Raw genomic sequence first — 15918 nt, forward strand, 5'->3', positions numbered from 1 at the left:
TCCATGATTCTCTCTTATCATGGATGTTTCTCTCTCTCTCCCTCTTTCTTCCTCTCTCAAATCAATAAAAATATATTTAAAAAAAATACTTGCACTGTCTATGAACATTCAGCTTTAAGAAATGTGTCTAATAATCTATGCATATATCAGTTATTTTATTTATACTGCCTAAACATTGAAATGGACACATTTGCAGAAAAGCTTTATTTGAGCAGTCAAGTCTGTTTTCAAAATTCTCACTGGTTAAGGCTCATGTTTCTTATTTTCTTTACAGGGAGACCAAACTTTGAGGAAGGTGGACCAACATCAGTGGGGAGGAAGCATGAATTTATACGATCAGAAAGTGACAATTGGCGTATTTTTAGAGAAGAACAAAACGGAGAAGATGAAGATGGAGGTTGGCGATTAGCTGGATCAAGAAGGGATGGAGAGAGGTGGCGGCCTCATAGTCCTGGTAAGAATTCTGTTGAGTATTTGGTGGAAATTGTTAGGTAGTAAGTGGAAAAGATAAACTGGTTAAAAAAAAATGGAGTCATTATTTATGTCATCACACTCAGTCTTAGTATTACAAAAAATCTCAACATAAAAATACTCCAGATCTATTTATTTGATTAAAATCACTCTTATTTTTCTGGGGCAAATAATGTGGTTTCACAGGAAGCACTTGCCCTTAACTGCACAACTAAGAGAGGGTTTCATTTCGTTCTGTCTAACTCTAAATCTCTCAGACCTATTTCATCACGCTTTAAAACTTAATAAATGTATAATTAGGGACATTTAGGAACATGTGCTCCCCTAAAATTTTTTTTTCTCCCTGTGCAAGAAAGGATTTATTCTTTCAAATTTTTTTGTCCTGAAAATGTGTTTATGCTTATTTGAAGAATAAACTTTAAACCCAGGTCAAAAACATAAAAGTTCATTCTTTTGTCCCTCTAATTTTAAAAAAAGGAGAGAGAATAGTAGTGATTAGTGATTTTATAAGTTCTTCTGTTTGACTCCTAAGAATGCTTCCAACTGTTCTTCCCTGACATTAGATATGCTGGTAACTGAAGACACTGGTGCTTTGTGTCAGAGTTCATCCCCTGCCAAAGTGCTGATTCCACACCTCATGATAATCAGATGCCACTGTAGTTTGAATCGTGGGGTCATGCAGAACTGAAGCATACAAAGACCGTGTACTTGTCTTTTGAATTTCACGTGCATAATATAATATTTTTATCTATCAACCATATGCCAAGAGAGCTTACCTTTAATAGAGGACATTATAATAATGTAAACTGTTTCCATTTACTTTTTAAAATCCAGTAGCAAAATCACTAATCTTGGTCTAAATAAATATTCTAACAGGCATTTAGAATGGTTTATGGACTTGTGTGGGTAGGTAGAGACTTGATGAAGTCAATCTTTGGATAAAGTTAGGATGCTATACCCCAGCTCTTCATGACTGCCTCTTGGGTGCGTTTTCTGTCATCAGTGGGCATTGTTTACATCATAGTTTTCTAGGCACTTCTCACCAGTCTGTGTCCTGGGCAACCAAATGTTACTGTTCTCTTCAGGGCATATCTGCATTTTGTGCTGAGCTTGCCTGTTAGCAGAGGGTTTGTAGACTATGTTCCCAACAAGCATTCAGTGAGAATGAACAGGATCTGGGCTGAGCGAGAAGAAAAATTCCAGCTGATCAAAAACAAACAAGGTGAATGTTTTGGAAGATGAACAGTGTTTCTGAGCTCAAAAGAATGATGTTGATTCTATTAAAGGGAGTTGAACAAAGTAAAATTTTAGTGTTATATTCCACCATCAAACCTCCTCAACCAGTAACTTAGATTTTGAATATATATTGTCTTTTTCTAAGTCTTTCTCCTAATATTTGACTTTCACGTTAGTTTTATTTGTAATTAACTTGACAGTTTCCCAAAATTTTTTATTTATATGTTTTTATTTTTTAAATTTTTATTATTTTTTTATATTTTTAAAATATAGTTTGGGGGAGATAAAGATTTGGGGCAAACAAACAAAACAACCACTCTAAATATGCATTTTAAAAAATGAATAGTATCACTTTTTCAAACCAGCATATTAAATCTGATTATATCAATTGTAAGTTACTCTTAACATTTCTTGGATTTTAGTTAATCTTTTATTAAGATTTGATTAAAATTTTAAATATAATGATTTTGATTTATTTTATCTTGTGAAAATACTATAAACTAGTTCTAATGTAAGGTCTTTAAAGCAGTGGTTAGTCTTAAGCTATAGCTGTACCTTATCTGCTATATTAACTTTCATGAATAAAATGTTTTTTTTTACTGTTGATAAGACAACAACGTTATGGAATCTAGTTTTATTGACGTAGGGTGCACAACTGGATACATGTGGAGATGGTGCATTAGACCAGCTAAGCATTCACTCTGAGAACTGAACTTAGGAAACACAGTAAGAGGAAAATGTGAACCAGAGGCCTAGAAGGATTTATTCCTATCATAGTGCATATTTACAGACAGTTTAGAAATGACAGCAGTAGACAGAGCACTCAGAAAATCAGCATTTGATCATGAACACATCTTCTGAGCAATGACTCTAGGTTTACATTTAAGTGATCTGGGTATAAAATTCCTTCATTTTCATAGAAGGTCGGAAATAGTGTTTTGTTGTAAGTAAAGGGTGGGGAATGTGGAATAATGTTGTCTTACCATTTTGTGAGTGGCTTACAGAATGCTACCCGTATTTGGCATGTTAACATTTTGCCCTTTGGTTTTCAGTTTGAGTTTTAGATCGCTAGGTTTAGCAAATTGAGCCTCAATGGTAAGAACATTTTGCTTTGGCCTCATTTTTTGTGTATTTCCCACAGAGAAAGCAGTCAAGGATAGAAAATTCTAATATGTTAAAAACTGCCCCCCGCCCCTTTTTTTTTCTTTAACTCTCTTAGACTCAGGTTTGTCAGACTTTACCAAGGTTTCCCATTCTTTTTTAGAAAAATATATTTCAATTAGGATCTTTTATTTTTAGGCATTCTTTTTCTGCCGGACAGTGGATGTAATAAACAGTATGCTAGGGTGGATTTAGGAATGTCCCTGGGGATATTATACAGAAATAACTCCCTAGGGAGAGTGAAGAGATGAGAGAAGGGAAAGGAAAGTAAGCATGTTATTGTGGAAAAGCAGTAGAGGATGCAGAATTGGATTCTAGTTCTGCTTTACCATTTGCAAGTTACTTCTGTCAGAAGTTTTGTTTTTAAATTATAAAATTATAATAGTGGGCTATATCAAATCTCTATGAAAGCTGCCAGTGCTGTAATTCCATGACTTTTTGTTGGGAATCAGAATTACAAATGGGATGTTGGCACTAGTAGGTAGGCATGATGATTTTGATGTGAATTGTCATAGGGAGCCGGTCTTATTCATAGAGAACGATACTTTCAGGAAAATAAAGAAAATGCTTCACAGACTTGCCAGAAGGAAGGCATGGACTTCAGTATGGAAAAATATGCAGTTCTAAGTCTGACCAAGGAGTAGGTTAATCAACATTTCAGTCAGATACCTAAAGCTCATTAAAAGTTTATACTTTGAATAAAGCGTCCTTTAAAAGTTATTTGTTTTATTTATTTATTTATTTATTTATATTTAAAATATATTTTATTGATTTTTTACAGAGAGGAAGGGAGAGGGATATAGAGTTAGAAACATTGATGAGAGAGAAACATTGATCAGCTGCCTCCTGCACAGCCCCTACTGGGGATGTGCCCGCAACCGAGGTACATGCCCTTGGCCGGAATCGAACCTGGGACCCTTCAATCCGCAGGCTGACACTCTATCCACTGAGCCAAACCGGTCAGGGCAAAGTTATTTGTTTTAAATGTATCTTTAAAAGCTTTAGAATCTGTTGTGGCTTGGTACTTAATGAAGATAACTACATGTGCTGAGCTCTGAACTTCATGTAATTTGCCTAGTTTTCTGTTTAGTAGGTTGATGTATTTGAATTTGCTTTTAGTTGTAGTTTTCTCCTTTATTTCCTATCTATTATTTTCTTTTTCCAATACTGTCACAAAACTTTTCTAAGGTTTGTGTCCTCCTCCTGATCCCAGATGGCCCTCGTTCTGCAGGCTGGCGGGAACACATGGAACGACGGCGAAGGTTTGAGTTTGATTTTCGAGATCGGGATGAAGAACGGGGTTACCGAAGGGTGCGCACTGGCAGTGGCAGCATTGACGATGACAGGGACAGCTTGCCTGAATGGTGCTTAGAGGACGCCGATGAAGAAATGGGCACATTTGACTCCTCTGGAGCATTCCTCTCTCTAAAGGTAAGAAGTTGGTTTAAATGTCATGACAGGCACTCACCTTCTACCAAATCCAAATATGCTGTTAACCTTTGGCTTTATTTTTTGCTACAGAAAGTACAGAAAGAGCCTATTCCAGAAGAGCAGGAGATGGACTTCCGGCCTGTAGAGGAAGGGGAGGAGTGCTCTGACTCTGAGGGTAGCCATAATGAAGAAGCCAAAGAACCTGATAAGGCAAATAAGAAAGAGGGAGAGAAGACAGAGAGAATAGGAGTTGGTAAGGTGCAGTTTTGTCTTTACCTTTTTATCTGTCAAACCTGAAGTTTCCTAAATTGTTAATTTAAGATTACTTCATGTTACAGAAGCTAGTGAGGAAACACCTCAAATCTTAACATCATCTGCTAGACCAGGTACTCCTTCAGATCATCCATCTCAGGAAGCACCACAGTTTGAGAGAAAAGAGGAACCCAGAACTGAGCAGACGGAAAAAACTGAAGAAGAGAGTCGGACGGAAAATAGTCTGCCAACCAAAATGCCCAGCAGAGGGGATGGTATGTATTTGTGAGAGTCATTAAACTAAAGTAGGATTTTGCTTTGAAGTAGGGACTTTATCACTGACTGGTAAGATAGGTTACTGCTTATGCCTCCTAGAACTGCTTCCAATGGTAGATAATTAGGACATATTATTTTACTGGTAAACCTAGTTGAACTCCGCTTCCCACGTGTCCATCCCAGAATTTATCAAAACACAGAGGAAGCAAGGGTGGAGCTCCAGAGTCTCACTTCCTAGGATGTTATGACATAGCCACCCTGGTATCAGTTGAGCAAACTGGGTTTGTGGTCCTCTGCAGTAGTTTGATTCTGATATCAGACAGCTACCTTCCTTTCATGTAAAGGCTATGTGTGTTTCTAGTTGACATACCAAATTGCCATTGTTCCAAAAGAGGCCAGAAAGAACATTCATGAATCTGTGGGATTCCCATCAATTTTGCTATAGAATAAGCTTAAAGTATATCTCCTCCAGTGTCATCATATTGATTTTAAGTTGCTCATATACCTTAGTAAGCAATATTAATATTTCCATGTTTCTTGTACATATTAAAAAATGACAGTGTAAGGCCTGGTGGTGAAGGGTTGATTGATTCATTCACCATAAAGATGCACACCTTTTTTTAAATTTTAAATATGTTTTTATTGATTTTTAGGGAGAGAGGATGGGGGAGGAATAGAAACATTGGTGAGAGATACATCATTTATTGGTTGTCTTCTGCTTGCCCCCTGCTGGGGATTGAGCCTGAAACCCGGGCATGTGCCCTGACTGGGACTCAGACTGGAGAACTCTTGGTTCATGGGTCAACGCTTAACCACTGGGCAACACCAGCTGGGCAAAAAATTCACACCTTTCAATATGGCCTATGATATCTTGCACGATTGGGCTTCTGCTTCCCTACATGCAGTTTTAGCACCAGTCTGTGTCTCCTTTGTACTCTATTCACCAGCCTCACAGCCTGTTAGGTTCTGAAATGTGCTGTGTTCTCTTGCCTTGTGCCTTAGCACATGCTGTTCTCTGAACCTGACACACTCTCCCACCTCATCTTTCCAAGCTAGGTTAGGTGCCTTGTTTCTTAAACAACATTTCCAAAATAGCAATACAGTATTATAAAGATCTGTTTGTCCTTTTTTTGCTCAATAAACTAATATTTTGAGGGCTTGAACCAAGGATTTCCTTTTAGTGTCTAGAACAGCCGTGGGCAAACTACGGCCCGCGGGCCGGATCCAGCCCGTTTGAAATGAATAAAACAAACAAACAAAAAGACCGTACCCTTTTATGTAATGATGTTTACTTTGAATTTATATTAGTTCACACAAACACTCCATCCATGCTTTTGTTCCGGCCCTCCGGTCCAGTTTAAGAACCCATTGTGGCCCTCAAGTCAAAAAGTTTGCCCACCCCTGGTCTAGAACAAAGCTGAATGAATGAATTCAGCACATATTTGAATTTCTGCTATATATATCAGGCACTGTGGTACTTGTACATTTTGAAATTTTAGGATGGGGTCAAAATGTGTATTTTGAGAAAGCTTCATAGATAGGCATTAAAGATTGAAATTCTGGATTTAGGGGAGGTAAACTATGTGTACTATTAATAACCTAGGGCAAAAAGAATTGTATGAGTTCATGACTGGTAAACTCCTGCAGTGCTTCAGGAAGCAAGTGTCTTGAGTTTGTCTTGGAATAATAAGTAGAATTTGGAGGTAGATGTAGCTAGATGAATTGGGAAAGGGCATTCTGGTACAGTGAAAGCTGTACCTAATTTCCCATTAACACCTCAGAATCGGTGAAAGCTAAAGCGAGGAAGCAGGGCTGGTCCAGGCATGGGCAGGAACCAGCTCCTGTTTTTATTTAGGTGAAGCATGAGGTGTGAAAGGAGAATGGTGGGAAACATGGATTTGACAGATGTACGTAGGGTAGATTGTTTTGATGACAGGTGGGTTCAGTGTGACCTGTTGGGCTCCCAAGTAGTCATTATGATGGAGGCAGTGCACCTGTAAAGGGAGGTAGTGGCAGATAAGATTTCAAAGTAGAATTTGGCAGGACATAGTCATTGCTTGTATATCAGGGCAAGGGAAAGGGTCGAAGATGAGAGAGGTGTCTGAGAGAATTATGCTACCATTAATAGAAAAAGAGTAGAAGTTGAGGAGCACATTTGGAAGGGGAGAGGATAAATTAATTTTGAATATTGATTCTGAGGTGTTAATGAGAAAAAGGTAGAGATGGCCAGAGAGCAGTTGAGTAAGGGACTGCAAAGATAGGAAGAGTTTAGGGCCAGAGAATTAAAATATAAACATTACATATACTTGTTAGGGGTGAAAAGAAAAGTAGACAGAGAACAGAACTTTGGGTAATTTCAGTTTTTTTTCCCCCAGCTGTAATTACGATTTTTAGAGGATAAAGAGGAGCCAGAGAAAAGTCTTCAGAGGCATGTGTAGAGTGCAGGAAAATGAAGGAAGGAGAATGTTTTCAGCTTGGGATAGGGTAGATAATGTCAGACACTACTAAGAAATTGGGTGATGAGGATGAGGAAAATACTGGATTTGGGGACTTTATGTCACTGCCTATCTTTGGAAGAGAAGCTTTACTGGAGGGGTGGGAGTGCAAGTCACAGTGTAGCAGGTATAGGTGGTGGTGAAGTGGATACAACTTGTATGGACTGTCCTTTGAAAAAAAATTGGCAAAGGAAGGAAGGAGTGAGAGGAACAGGAATTTAGAGAAGCTATCTGTAATTGAACAAACAAGCTTTCAAAGGGGAAACTGAAATTGTTTCTAATTAGTTCCATCCCCCTTTTCCTTCTTAAGAGCCTGCATACTAATAAGTTAGAAACAGGACCCAACATAGAACCTCTTTTGCAGTCTTTATACTTACTGAGAAGAACTTCCTGCATTGTACAGGTAGACTCCAAGTGTTTTTCAGTATCCTACAAAATGCAATGTATTGAGTTACATTAATTATGACTTGAAAAGGTACTTATTCAAGATAATTGCAGAGATTTTTAATAAAGGTTTTAGTGATGAGATAAGCCATCTTTGAGAAGATTTGCAGTGCTTTGTTAACTGTCTCTACCATTCTGAGACATGATATTAAGAAGGGATTAGACTGACTCCGTTTGTTTTCAAGAGGTAAACTCATAACCAACCATTGGGTAGGTAGATGTTCTAGTGCAGTGATGGCAAACCTATGACACGCGAACTCATTTTTTTGGTTGATTTTTCTTTGTTAAATGGCATTTAAATATATAAAATAAATATCAAAAATATAAATCTTTGTTTTACTATGGTTGCAAATATCAAAAAATTTCTATATGTGACACAACACCAGAGTTAAGTTAGGGTTTTTCAAAATGCTGACACGCCGAGCTCAAAAGGTTCGCCATCACTGCGTCTAGTGACACAGGCACTGTAGAAGGCCCTTCTGGATACCTTTTAATCCTTATATTTTGTCATTCTGGGGAGGTACTTCTGTCTTTCTGGGGAGAAATGCTGTACTTCTTCAGAAGTAGCTGAGCCCATTTAGCAAGCTTCTCAACTTGATATAGACTTCATTCTTCATAAGATTCTCTATATTTTAAAGGGTTTTCATCTGTCTGCATCTTTTTCCCTCTAGAAATGATTCCTGACGTCCAGCAGCCCCTCCCTCAGATTCCTTCAGACACAGCCTCTCCTCTCCTCATACTTCCACCACCTCTTCCTAATCCTAGTGCTGCCCTCCGGCCAGGTGAAACGCAGGTCGTAGGTGCTCCTGGTATGGGCAGTATTTCCACAGAGCCAGATGATGAAGAGGGTCTCAAGCATTTGGAGCAGGTAAAAATCATGTAATTCTTTTTTTCTCCAACTGCTATAAATATTAGAAAGCATTAATGAATAATCAAAAATGGGACTTTTGTGCACCAGATTTTATTTACTGGAAAAGTTGTTTGTATTTCTAGTATTTATTTGTATGAAAAATTTCTTTCAAATCATTTCATGCTTATAAGTTTCTGCTATGTAGTAGTCATTATGTCAGGTTATTTTTTCTCTTCTGAGGTTGCCTTTAGCTGTTTGCTTTTCTTTTTTCTTTAATGGAAATTAATGGAATGCCAAAAATGGTGAATACAAGCAGCTGTGGATAGGTACTGTGTCTTCTGTATATTTTGCCTAAATTATAACAGGGAAAATAGTAAAACTCACAGGATATTATCTTAATCATGTTTCTAGATTTTCCCAAGATTGTAAATACCATTGTTTACATGCAAAGTAAATAATAGCCTGCTTTCTGCAGAAGAATTTCTCTTTCCTCCAGGGTGGGGTGGTCAGTGACAAGCAATGTTGAAGAAAATAAGAAAGGGGGCAGTGTCTTAGTAAAACCTGCAAAAGATTTTATTGGTAATTGTACTAATGGAGCCTTTTGTTCTGTTAACATGCACGTATTTACAGGTTTAGTTTATACAATATAGGATTGAACAGTAGCTTATAAATTTTAAAAAGTATTATTATTAGTGTGTTGATTAGAAGCCTCGGCTTTGATCCCTATCAGTTTGTGGATGAGAGAGAATCATTGATCAACTGCTCCTCATCTTTGGCTTGCTTAATAATTTTGAGACCCTGAATAAGACTTGCCCTTTGTGAAATGGGGGATAGTACCTGTTTTCATGGCATTGTTGTAAAAATTAAGTCATTGCCTGCTGTGTTCCTTGCATAATGTCTTTCACAGATCAAGTACTCCAAAAAAGGTAGGCATTTTTTATGTGCACAAGTATTAATTTAGGATCTTTTCTTTCCATTTTTTGTTTTTCTGTTAGCAAGCTGAGAAGATGGTGGCTTATCTCCAAGACAGTGCACTAGATGATGAGAGACTGGCATCAAAACTGCAAGAGCACAGAGCTAAGGGTGTCTCGGGTCCATCAATGCACGAAGCAATGCAGAAGTGGTATTACAAAGATCCTCAGGGAGAAATTCAGGGTAGGTGGTTTTGTTCTACTTTAATTCAGAAATGCCTGCCATTACCTCCAGATTTTGTAAGATGGTGGTGATTAATGTTAATTTTCATGCTATAGGCTTTCTTTATATATATAGAAGGCATTTTTATAGCCTCCTCCCATAGTACTATTTCAGTGAGGGGAAGGGAAGTCCAATGAAAATAATTTGAATACAGGGCAGAATGTCATGCTAATTTGATAGGGATGTAAAAAAAATGCGTAAGACCCCCCTCATTTCTGGCATCCCAGCTGATTTATTAGGCAGGTGAGTTACTTACCTTCTCTATATTCCAGTCTTCTTTCCATAAAAACGTAATTGGAGCAATTTTGGAAGACTGCTTTAATATTTCACTAAAATGAAGTTGATATAAATGATAAAAAAACTATTAAAAATGTCTGAGAAGTAGTGCCATGTTATAAACTAATTCCTTAAAAGATTTGTATGATGCATAAATTAAATTAGAATGGGGAAAGCTTGCCCAGTGTGGTTCAATGTTTGAGTGTCGACCTATGAATCAGGAGATCACTGTTCGAATCGCAGTTAGGACACACACCAGGTTGTGGGCTGGATCCCCAGTAGGGATGATGCAGGAGCAGCTGATCAGTGAACCTCTGTTGTAGGTTTCTGTGTCTCTCTCCCTCTCCCTTCCTCTCTGAAATTAATGAAAATATATTTAAAAAAATAAAAATTAGAATGCAGAGAGAATGCTGTAAAGGACATTTGTTGATTCTTCATTTCTGCTTTTGAAATCTTTGCTAATAACTTGAAATTGGTTATTGACTGTATTAGTGTCAGTTTCATGATAGTGTTTAACCAAGTGACCAATGTAATAACTCCTTTCCCACTCTCAGGACCCTTAACCTGCTTCATTCTTCTTCATAGCATCTATCACTACCTGGCACTGTATATATTTGTTCATGATCTATAAAATGTAAAGTATGTAAGAGCAGGGTTTTAATTAAAATACATATGGATGTGTGTTTTAATAAAATTTACTTAGAGATAATTGTTGCTTCACATGCACTTGTAAGAAATAAAATGGAGCCCTAACTGGTTTGGCTCAGTGGATAGAGCGTCGACCTATGGACTGAAAGGTCGCAGGTTTGGTTCCGGTCAAGGGCATGTACCTTGTTTGTGGGCACATCCCCAGTAGGAGGTGTGCAAGAGGCAGCTGATCGATGTTTCTAACTCTCTATCCCTCTCCCTTCCTCTCTGTAAAAAATCAATAAAATATATTTTTTTTTAAAAAAGAAAGAAATAAAACGGAGATTCCACATACCTTTTACTCGGTTTCCCCAGGGTAACCTCTTGCAAAACTGTAGTACAGTGTCACAACCAAGACAGTGACATAGTCAAGATTCAGTGTTTCTGTCTCAACAATAGGATCCCTTCTTTGCCCTTTTATAGCCATACCCATCCCCCTCCCATCCACACCCCCTTCTCCTCCTCCTTAACCCCTAGCAACCACTGATCAGTTCGCCATTTCTATATTTTGTCATTTCAAGAACGTTATATAAATGGAATCATACAGTATTTAACCTTTTGTCATTGTCATTTCTCACTCAATATAATTTTCTCAAGATTCATTCAGTTTGTTGCATATATCAGTAGTTTGTTTCTTTTAATTTAGTATTCTATGACCTGCATGTATCATAGTTTAACATGAATGGCATCTGGGTTGTTCCTGATTTTGGCTATTATAATAAAGCTATTAAAACATTCATGATAGGTTTTTATGTGAATGTAAGTTTTAGTCCTGTGAGATAAAATATGTTCACTAGTGCATTTGCTGGGTTATATGGTGATTATATGTATAGTTCTTTTTTTTAAAGAAATTGCCCAACTGGTTTCCAGAAGGGCTGTACCATTTTATATTCCCACCAGCAATCTATGAGTGACTCATATTTTCTTTACAGAAAATATTTTCATTTACTTACTTTAAAATATTTTTATTGATTTCTAGGGAGAAAGAGAGAGACATCCATGTGAGAGCGAAACATCGATTGGCTGCCTTCTGCATGCCCCCTAGCAGGGATCGAGCCCGGAACCTGGGCATGTGCCCTGACTGGGAATCGAATCAGCAACTTTTTGGTATACAGTATGACGCCCAACCACCTCAGCCATACCAGCCAGCGCAGGATGTGGCTATTTTTAACTATAGCCATTCTGACAAGTGTGTCATGATATCTCATAGTTTTAAATTTGCATTTCCTTAATGGCTAAATCTCTGGCAGAAAATGAAAATTTAGAAAAGCGTGTATTCTGCCCTGCATATCTGTATTCTCTATTGCTAAGTGACACAGAGTCTAATAAGTACTCTTTCCAGTTTAATTAAATACTTCTTTGACAAATGAATTATAGAGATTGAGTGAGATGGAGACTATATGCTCTTTAACATCTCAGCACTTCTGAGAATTTGGGGTGTGTAGACATAGGCTTATTTTGAAATCTTTTTTGTTGTATTTTATTAAAAGCCTCTCCACCACCTTTGGAGAGGAGTTAAGTTTATCTTAAAAATTATTTGATAGGTACCACCTGAAACAAGTTGTTACCTCTGGATGAGGATCAAACACAGAAAATATTTTTTTCCTCGTTAGCCTGAAAGGATTCTTATTGCCCTTCTGTTTTAAATTGGTGTTGTAGGTCCCTTCAATAATCAGGAGATGGCAGAATGGTTTCAGGCGGGCTATTTTACTATGTCTTTATTGGTGAAGAGAGCATGTGATGAAAGCTTCCAACCTCTTGGTGATATCATGAAAATGTGGGGAAGGGTTCCCTTCTCTTCCGGTCCTGCACCCCCTTCTCATATGGTAAGTACCTTACAGCTCACCCAGAACATGTATTAGATACAGATGCACTTGCTTCTCTATGGAGAAAATATCTTTGCGTGAGGATTAAAAAAAAAAAATTAGCTACTGGTATTGTAACTAAAAACTGGATCATAATGTAGCCCTCTTGTATAGTGGTCCTGGAGAACCTTTGAATGGGAAATAATACTCCTTTTCAGCTGCTCCCGACCCTTTCCCCAAAGAGTTCCTCTTGGAGAGCTTTGGATCTGTGCCGTACTTTTCCTTCTCCAAGTATAGGAGTGTCTGGTTCTTGGCCATAGTCAAAAGTAGCTATAGTTAGAAACCTCATTGTGAACACTGGATTTCGACAATGAAAACACTATTGACTTATTCATTAACTCTAGGTTGAGGGCCTGTACCAGGCCTTGTGGTAGGTTCTGAAGAGCTAAGGATGAATAAGATACAACTTCTTTTCTTTTCTTTTATTTTATTTTTTTATTGCTTAAAGTATTACAAAGGGTATTACATATGTCTCCTTTTTTCCCCCCGCCCTTGACAATCCCCTGGCCTCCCCTACCCCCCAGTGTCTTATGTCCATTGGTTATGCTTATATGCATACATATAAGTCCTTCGGTTGATCTCTTACCGCCCCCCCCCCCTTCTGCCCCCCTACCCTCACCAGCCTTCCCGCTGCAGTTTGACAGTCTGTTTGAGGCAGCTCTGCCTCTGTGTCTATTTTTGTTCATAAGTTTATAATGGTCTTTATTATCCATGAATGAGTGAGATCATGTGGTATTTTTCCTTCATTGACTGGCTTATTTCACTTAGCATAATGCTCTCCAGTTCCATCCATGCCGTTGCAAATGGTAAGAGTTCCTTCTTTTTTTTACAGCAGCATAGTATTCCATCGTGTAGATGTACCACAGTTTTCTAATCCATTCATCTACTGATGGGCACTTAGGCTGTTTCCAGATCTTAGCTATGGTGAATTGTGCTGCTATGAACATATGGGTGCATATATCCTTTCTGATTGGTGTTTCTGGTTTCTTGGGATATATTCCTAGAAGTGGGATCACAGGGTCAAATGGGAGTTCCATTTTTAGTTTTTTGAGGAAACTCCATACTGTCTTCCATAGTGGCTGCACCAGTCTGCATTCCCACCAGCAGTGCACGAGTGTTCCTTTTTCTCCACATCCTCTCCAGCACTTGTCGTTTGTTGAATTGTTGTTGATAGTCATTCTGACAGGTGTGAGATGGTACCTCATTGTTGTTTTGATTTGCATCTCTCGGATGATTAGTGACTTTGAGCATGTTTTCATATGTCTCTTGGCTTTCTGAATGTCCTCTTTTGAAAGGTGTCTATTTAGATCCTTTGCCCATTTTTTGATTGGTTTGTTTATCTTCCTTTTGTTAAGTTGTATGAGTTCCCTATAAATGTTGGAGAATAGGAGCTTATCAGATATAATGTTGGCAAATATATGCTCCCATGTAGTGGGCTTTCTTGTTGTTTTGTTGATGGTTTCTTTTGCTGTGCAGAAGCTTTTTATTTTGATGTAGTCCCATTTGTTCATTTTCTCTTTATTTTATTATTATTTTTTTAATAATTAAATCTTTATTGTTCAGATTATTACATTTGTTCCTCTTTTTTCCCCCCATAACTCCCCTCCTCCCAGTTCCCACCCCACCCCCCGCCCTCACTCCCCACCCACTGTCCTCATCCATAGGTGCATGATTTTTGTCCAGTCTCTTCTCACATCTCCCACACCCCTTCCCCCCCCAAGCATAGTCAGTCCATTCCCTTTCTATGTCCCTGATTCTATTATAATCACCAGTTCATTCTGGTGATTGAACTAATCTGTTCATCAGATTATTTATTCACTTGATTCTTAGATTCACTTGTTGATAGATGCGTATTTGTTGTTCATAATTTGTATCTTTACCTTTTTCTTCTTCTTCCACTTCTTAAAGGATACCTTTCAGCATTTCATATAATACTGGTTTGGTGGTGATGAACTCCTTTAGCTTTTCCTTATCTGTGAAGCTCTTTATCTGACCTTCAATTCTGAATGATAGCTTTGCTGGATAAAGTACTCTTGGTTGTAGGTTCTTGGCATTCATCACTTTGAATATTTCTTGCCACTCCCTTCTGGCCTGCAAAGTTTCTGTTGAGAAATCAGCTGACAGTCGTATGGGTATTCCCTTGTAGGTAACTGAGTTTCTTTCTCTTGCTGCTTTTAAGATTCTCTCTTTGTCTTTTGCTCTTGGCATTTTAATTATGATGTGTCTTGGTGTGGTCCTCTTTGGATTCTTTTTGTTTGGGGTTCTCTGCGCTTCCTGGACTTGTAAGTCTATTTCTTTCACCAAGTAGGGGAAGTTTTCTGTCATTATTTCTTCAAATAGGTTTTCAATATCTTGCTCTCTCTCATCTTCTGGCACCCCTATAATTCTGATGTTGGTATGCTTGTAGTTGTCCCAGAGGTTCCTTAGACTATCTTCACACTTTCGGATTCTTTTTTCATATTGCTTTTCCGGTTGGGTGTTTTTTGCTTCCTCGCTTTTCAAATCTTTGACTTGATTCTTGCGCTCCTCTGGTCTGCTGTTGGGAGTCTGTATAATATTCTTTATTTCAGTCAGTGTATGCTTACTTTCTAGTTGGTCCTTTATCACACCATCGAGGGTCTCATTAGATTTCCTGTACATCTCATCAAGTTTATCGACAGACTCTAGAAGCCTCTTGAGAGACCTCAAAAGTGTGGTTTTGAATTCTATATCCAGTAGCCTGCTTTCCTCCGGTTCTGTCCTTTGTGGCCTGTTTCTTTGTCTTGGCATTTTTTTATGCTTCGCTGTGTCGATAGAGTGGCTTTCCGTGTTAAGTGTCCCAATTACCTGAGGTAGACATTCTAGGTGCACCCACTTGTGGTCTCTGTGAGCAGTCTTGTTGTAGTCAAGCCTTAATTGTTGTAGGTAATTACTACTTGACCTCCAGGCCAACTGGCTGTGAGAATCAGCTGTGTTTGCAGTGGGAGAACTTCTGTCCTCTAGGGAGGTGCTAATCTAACCTTTGCCTGAGGCTATCCGGCAAATTGCTCTGTGCAGGGCTTGGGCGGGGCGGGTCCCACGGGATCAACAGGGCGGAGGAGGGAGCAGTTATGGCTGCTCTCATTCCGTCCCCAGGGGCTCTGCCTCTCTGTCCCAGCAACCACTGCAAACCTCGGAGGGACCGAAGCCAGACAGTCCCGCTTCTCCCGTTTGAGTCTGGGTCCCTAGAGACTCGCCTGGATCTGGAGCTCAGAGTCTGAGGCTCCCTCTGGATTGAAACAGACAACTGCACCCTCAGCCA

At 38.6% G+C, this 15918-nt stretch overlaps 1 protein-coding gene across 12 annotated transcripts in view; it reads left to right on the forward strand.

Annotated features, from left to right (window-relative positions):
* GIGYF2 (GRB10 interacting GYF protein 2) overlaps positions 1 to 15918 on the forward strand; it is a 130358-nt gene that overhangs the window by 79461 nt on the left and 34979 nt on the right. For 9 of the 12 annotated variants that reach the window (XR_002831661.1, XM_014463783.2, XM_023762462.1 and 6 more), the window contains 7 exons: positions 275 to 454; positions 4082 to 4299; positions 4390 to 4552; positions 4638 to 4826; positions 8438 to 8634; positions 9612 to 9771; positions 12433 to 12599. Coding sequence is in view for 11 of the 12 variants with exons in the window: in XM_014463783.2 (XP_014319269.1) it covers positions 275 to 454; positions 4082 to 4299; positions 4390 to 4552; positions 4638 to 4826; positions 8438 to 8634; positions 9612 to 9771; positions 12433 to 12599 (1274 nt within the window). In the remaining variant the exon portion in view is untranslated. Of the gene's footprint in view, positions 1 to 274; positions 455 to 4056; positions 4300 to 4389; positions 4553 to 4637; positions 4827 to 8437; positions 8635 to 9611; positions 9772 to 12432; positions 12600 to 15918 lie in introns of all 12 variants that reach the window. The other 3 variants (XM_014463811.2, XM_014463817.2, XM_023762485.1) reach the window with 2 other exon arrangements.

The sequence above is a fragment of the Myotis lucifugus genome, unplaced genomic scaffold (assembly GCF_000147115.1).
Source record: "Myotis lucifugus unplaced genomic scaffold, Myoluc2.0 scaffold_3, whole genome shotgun sequence".
NCBI classification, from domain to species: domain Eukaryota; kingdom Metazoa; phylum Chordata; class Mammalia; order Chiroptera; family Vespertilionidae; genus Myotis; species Myotis lucifugus.